Here is a 5,491-nt window from a genome sequence, read left to right on the forward strand (position 1 = left end):
TATATATATATATATATATATATATATATATATATATATATATATATGTTCCAAGATACGGTTAAACCAAGCACTTGGGAAGCCTAAGGCAGGAGAACTGACTGCTGTGAATTCAAGGTCATCCTAGACTGTATAATGGAGTTCTGTGTGAGTCTGGGTTACAGAGTAATACCCTGATGTGAGAAACGTAAAAAAAAACAAAAAACAAACAAACAAAAAAAAAAACAAACAAGGAAGCAAAAGAAAATGCAGACTTGTAATGAAACAACACACTATAGGAATACTTCCCAGTGGTAGGCTGTGTCACTCAGTGATGGTGTATTTCCTTAGTATGAGGAAGTCCCTTGATTTGGTTCTCAGTGCTACAATGATTGATAGTTAGATAGACGGATGGATGAATGGATGGGTAGATGGATGGGTAGATGGATGGGTGGGTGGATGGATGGGTGGATAGATGGATGTAGCTGGGCTGTGATGGTGCACACCTTCAATCCCAGTACTCAGTCCCAGCAGAGGCAGGCAGATCTCTCAGTTTGAGGGCAGCCTTGTCTACAAAACAAGTTCCAGGGCAGTCAGGGCTTCACAGAGAAACCCTTTCTCAAAAAACAAACAAGCAAAATAGCAATAAATCAATCCTGGTGACGTGGGCCTCTGATTTTAGCAGTTTGGGAGGCTGAGGAGGGAGGATGCCAAGTTCAACTCTGCCTAGGTTACAGTGCATGTTCAAGATCAGCCTTGGCAGCATAGTAAGACCTTGTCTCCGAATCAAAAGAAAAAAGAGAGCTGAAGATACAGTTTATTGGTAGAGTCCTTTCCTAGTATGTACAAGGCTCTGTGTTCACTCCCAAAATCGGTCGTCAGTCAACAACCCAGCCAACCTCCCAGCCCCATAGGAAAAAATTCAGTTATCTGATTCAGCTTTCATTTCACACCATTCTCTTTTGAGGTCTTGATTGGTTGGTATTCTTTGTTTTGTGGTGTCTACAATCAAACCTACAGCCTGTGCGTGCCTCTGAGTTTCATTGCCAGCCTCTCAAGGTTTCGTGGCATTAGCAGTGTATAACCGACATCTACCCAAATTCAGTGACCTCCTCCTTCAGTTTTCACATGACTGCTTAGAAGCTATACAAAGCCTATTTGGAAAAATGGCATCACCCCAAAAGCTTCCCAAGGTGAAAACTTTAGGGGGGAGGAGGGAGCCAGTCACAGAGGTCTATCTTGGCACATGCTGTCACACCAGGCCTTTCCATATTAGTTTTGGAGTAAAATCCACAAAAACAGACCGATTCTGCCATGCCAAGGAAACAGAGAGAAATTAGTACTGGGTGGCTTCTGCTGGGGAAAGTTAGTGGAAGATTGAAACTGTTCTGTGCCAACTTTTATAGCCCCTTTTCATTTCACCACTAACCTCTGTCTTCTGGTGTTGTTCAGGTTCAATGGTTTTATTTAACCAACTGCTGATAACAGTGATTGTCCCAGAACTTGAAGCTTGCCCAGCATGGTGCACTCATCTGTAATACTAGTAGCATGAAGGAAGCCAAGGCAGGAGGATTACTAAAAGTTAAAGAGCAACCCTCATTACATAGTTAGTCAGGGCAGCATGAATACAGTTCGAGTCTCAGTCTCAAAACAAAACTGGTCGACCTAGGGGGTAGGGGACTGGAGGCGTGTTGAGTCAGTGCACCTGCTGCTCAGATCTGAAGTCCGGAGTTCACGTTTCCAGGAAGCACACAGAAGCTGGGTAGATGTGGCGACTACCTAGAATCCTTGCTCTTAGGAAGCAAAGATAGAGTCCTGGATGGCTGAACGCACTGGCTAATATTTGTATGTCAGCTTGACCTAAGTTAGAGTCATTTTGGAAGAGGGAGCCTCAGTTGAGGAAATGTTCTCACCAAATTGGCCTGTGGACAAGCCTGGGACGCATTTCCTGATAGATGATTGATGTTGGAGGGCCTAGCTCTCTCTGGAGGAGATGACACCCTTGGGCTGGTAGTTCTGAGTGCTGTAAGAGAGCAGGAGGAGCAAGCCAGTAAGTGCCTTTATGCCCTGGCCTCTGCTTCAGTTTCTGCCCGCAGGTTCCGACCTTGAGTCCCTACCCTGACTTCTGGATGATGGATTACAAGTTGTAAGATGAAGTAAATCCTTTTTCTCCCCAAATTGTTTATGATCATGGTGTTTTTATCACAACAATAGAACAATAAGACTAACTAGCTAACTAAGACACTAGACTAGCCCAATCAATGAACTCTAGGTTCAGTGAGAGACCTTGCCTCCTTAAATGAAATGGAGAGTGTGGTTCTCCTCTTCCCTGGGGGATTGTTGGCCATCGGCCTACAAGGGCAGGGGAGCAGAAGGTGAGGGGCAGGGCTTGAAAGGACAGCAGCATGACAGCAATGACCTCTGGGAACCACTTCAGAGAGATAGCTCAACTGTGTTCAGGGAGAACAAGGCCAAATAGTCCTTGGAGAGGGAGTGGGGCCTCCAGAAGAGGTGTACATAATGGGTTGGAACTAGGCACTTCAAGGATGCTTGGTTTCTCCTATCATATGAACAGGAACACAGCAAGGAACTGTGCCAAAGGCCATATATCAGATGTGGCAGGGTCATCTAGCCGGCTCCAGATGAGGTCAGGCAGAGCGTAGGAGGCCCTGCTGGGGAGAGGGAGTCCCCCATCTAGGGCTGAGCTCAGAAAGGCTATCCAGACTGGGAGAACAGCAACCTCAAACAGCAGGGTCCTTCCAAAAGGAGAGCAACAGAGGAAGATAACCAGTGTCAACTCTGACCTTCAAGCACATGCACACATGCACAAATGCACGTTAAGAAAAACTTGAATCTTTTCTTGTATGTTTTATTTTATTTTGAGACAGAGTGTTATATTTTAGCCCAGGCTGGCTTCTAACTCAATATGTAAATCCAAGGTGGCCTAAAACACGACAGTCACATCTTGTCTCAGCCTACTGAGTGCTGGTATTTCATATGTAAGCAATTCATCCAGAAAAAAAAAAAAAAACTTTTAATATTCTAAAGTGACTCTATGAGCATAGGGTCCATTTTAATCTACCCTATGTCATGGGCAGCTGATTTGTATGAATTGTGTCTGTCTGTGTGTCTAGAATATGCCTGACCAGCAAAGCCCAAGGCATAATCAGATAATTAGCTAGTGTCAGTGGAAATATGATAGCTTAGATGGGGAAGGTGCATGTGGAGCACAGTCAGAGAGGAGTGGTGAAGCCAAAACCCAGACTCACCTAGAGAAAGAAGCCTTGGCATTACAGGACAGGAGCAGAGAGTCTGAGAGTGATGAATCGGGAGCATGCTGTTGACAGCCCAGACCCTAAACACTGTGGGACAGAGCTGATCAGTAGCACAGCAAGACTGATTCTTCCTGCGTGCATAATTGCTCTACTTGTTCTAGAGACTCACGCCCTAACATCATTGATCTTTCTGTGTGTTTATTTAGGTTCCAGAGTTCTAGGTCTGGAAAGATCTACCTCCACAGGGACGTACGGCTCCTGTTCTCTAGAAAGTCCATGGAGGTTGATAGCGGTGCTGCGTATGAACTCAAATCGTACACTGAATCGCCAACAAACCCTCAGTTTTCACCAAGATGCTGATGAGGTGGACAGCTTAAAAGTATTTGCTCAGTACCCAAGCTTGAACATGAGCATTCACAGAACGGAATACATCGAATGAGAGCCAAGGGCGTGGCCCTCCTCTGTCCTGGACCAGATTTTATTAAAGGACCCTCAAGTGAGATACGTGACTCCAAGTGGACTGGAAGCACCCGTGTCCTCACCCTTTTTGTACTGTTGAAACCACTTCATTGAACAGTTGGATAGCAAAATCCCCAGTTAGATTAGTGTTTACACATTTTATTTCTGTTATTTAATATTTAATGTTTTCCTTAATACTCAAGTGATGTTTGTCTCTAGTGTCCTAACGTAGCACAATCCTATGTAAAATCATACTATGTATTTTTGACATTAATGTTGAAATCTGAAATATATGCACAAGTCTTTAATTTTGTGTGGTGTGTTTTAAGTGCTGTTCACTTAAGCTACTGAAAATGAGAATGAAATGTTGGGCTTCTTCCAGGTTAATGCACTATGCAAGCATGTATGCTTTTTGTATCTCTCCAGTTAGGCTTTATTGCACTCACCTAGGGCCCTCCCCTGCATAACATGCCATTCCTCCGTGCAGCGAGACAAAGCTGCTCCCATCCCCCTGGCAGTGCTCAGCCTTGTGCCCATTCTCATTCCTTCTAAGGTTCCCCCCGACACACAAAAAAAATCTATTTTTCCCTCAATCACTACTGTAGAGGTTTTACTTTAAATTGCTGTCCCATGCTAGATCATTTTCTCACACTGTTAAAAAAGAATATGTACTTTGAAAACAATATTTATATTGTAAATATATGCAAAAAACTAAAACGTGTATTTGGCTTTTGTTCTTAGACATTTATGTGCCTGTTGGATTAGCCATCAGGCAGCTTCCATTCCACCTCTCTAGCTGCCACCAAGCAAGGGAGCCTGACGTATCAGAAGCCTCTTCCTGTCGGGCTCAGATAGAGCACAGCAGTCTTGATATTTGTGCTGGGGTGATGGGCAGCATGCTAGACAACAGGACAGGAAGGTTTTGAGGCAGCCCAGGGAGGGGGGGCACACTCCTGTTACCCCAACACTTGAGGTGCAGAGGCTGGACGGTTGCTGCAAGTGTGAGTCCAGCCTGGTCTACATAGTGACATAGTGAGCTCCAGGACAGCCAGGACTATAGACCCTGTCTCAAAACCAACTATTAACCACTCAGAATCTCACTGGGTTCCAGACAACTTTCAATTCCGCTACTATGTATCCCTTTAATTAAAAACGCAGTCTTTCCCATGATGAACTGTAGATGAGTCACAAAGTTCTTGCCTAACATGCACAAAGCCCTAGGTTCAGCCCACAGCACAGTGGGAACCAGGCATGGTGGTATACTGTAATCCCAGCACATGTGAGGCAGAGGCAGGAGGATCAGGAGTTCAAGGTGAGTTTGAGGCCAACCTGAGCTACATACACTTCTCAAAAGCAGGAAGGGAGGGATGGAAGGAAGAAAAGAAAATTCTTCTGATCTTTTAAAAGTTTTTATATGCTTACCAAATCCCAAACTTTATATATATATATATTTTTTTTTTTTTTTTTTTTTTTTTTTTTTTTTGCACATTTACGTCAGGCTCACCAGAGGGAGCTTTGTAAGAATCTCTGTCAGGAGTTTTTTTTTCTGAGTGTTTCTAACCTCTATGGCTAATTCTTTAAGCACTCGGTTCCTTGTACTAGCCACATTAAATGCTCAGTAGCATTTAGCACTACGTGATTAGTAGCCAGCGTGTTGGAGAGCACAAATGTAGAATACTCATAGCATCACAAAGTGTTACGGGGTGATGGGCAGTCCTATTCTGGACTGATGGCAACTCAGGCTACAAGGATGGAAGTGATATCCAGAAGAATGTACA

The 5,491-nt window shown here is 44.1% G+C and overlaps 1 protein-coding gene across 1 annotated transcript in view; it reads left to right on the forward strand.

Moving 5' to 3' along the window:
- Atosa (atos homolog A) overlaps positions 1-4,434 on the forward strand; it is a 58,743-nt gene extending 54,309 nt beyond the window's left edge. Inside the window, exon 12 of the mRNA XM_055598553.1 lies at positions 3,461-4,434. Within this exon, the coding sequence (XP_055454528.1) occupies positions 3,461-3,614 (154 nt within the window). The 3' untranslated portion in view covers positions 3,615-4,434. The remainder of the gene's footprint in view (positions 1-3,460) is intronic.
- The last annotated feature ends 1,057 nt before the right edge of the window (positions 4,435-5,491 follow it).

Source organism: Psammomys obesus, unplaced genomic scaffold, assembly GCF_907164565.1.
Source record: "Psammomys obesus unplaced genomic scaffold, mPsaObe1.curated_primary_1811, whole genome shotgun sequence".
NCBI classification, from domain to species: Eukaryota; Metazoa; Chordata; class Mammalia; order Rodentia; family Muridae; genus Psammomys; species Psammomys obesus.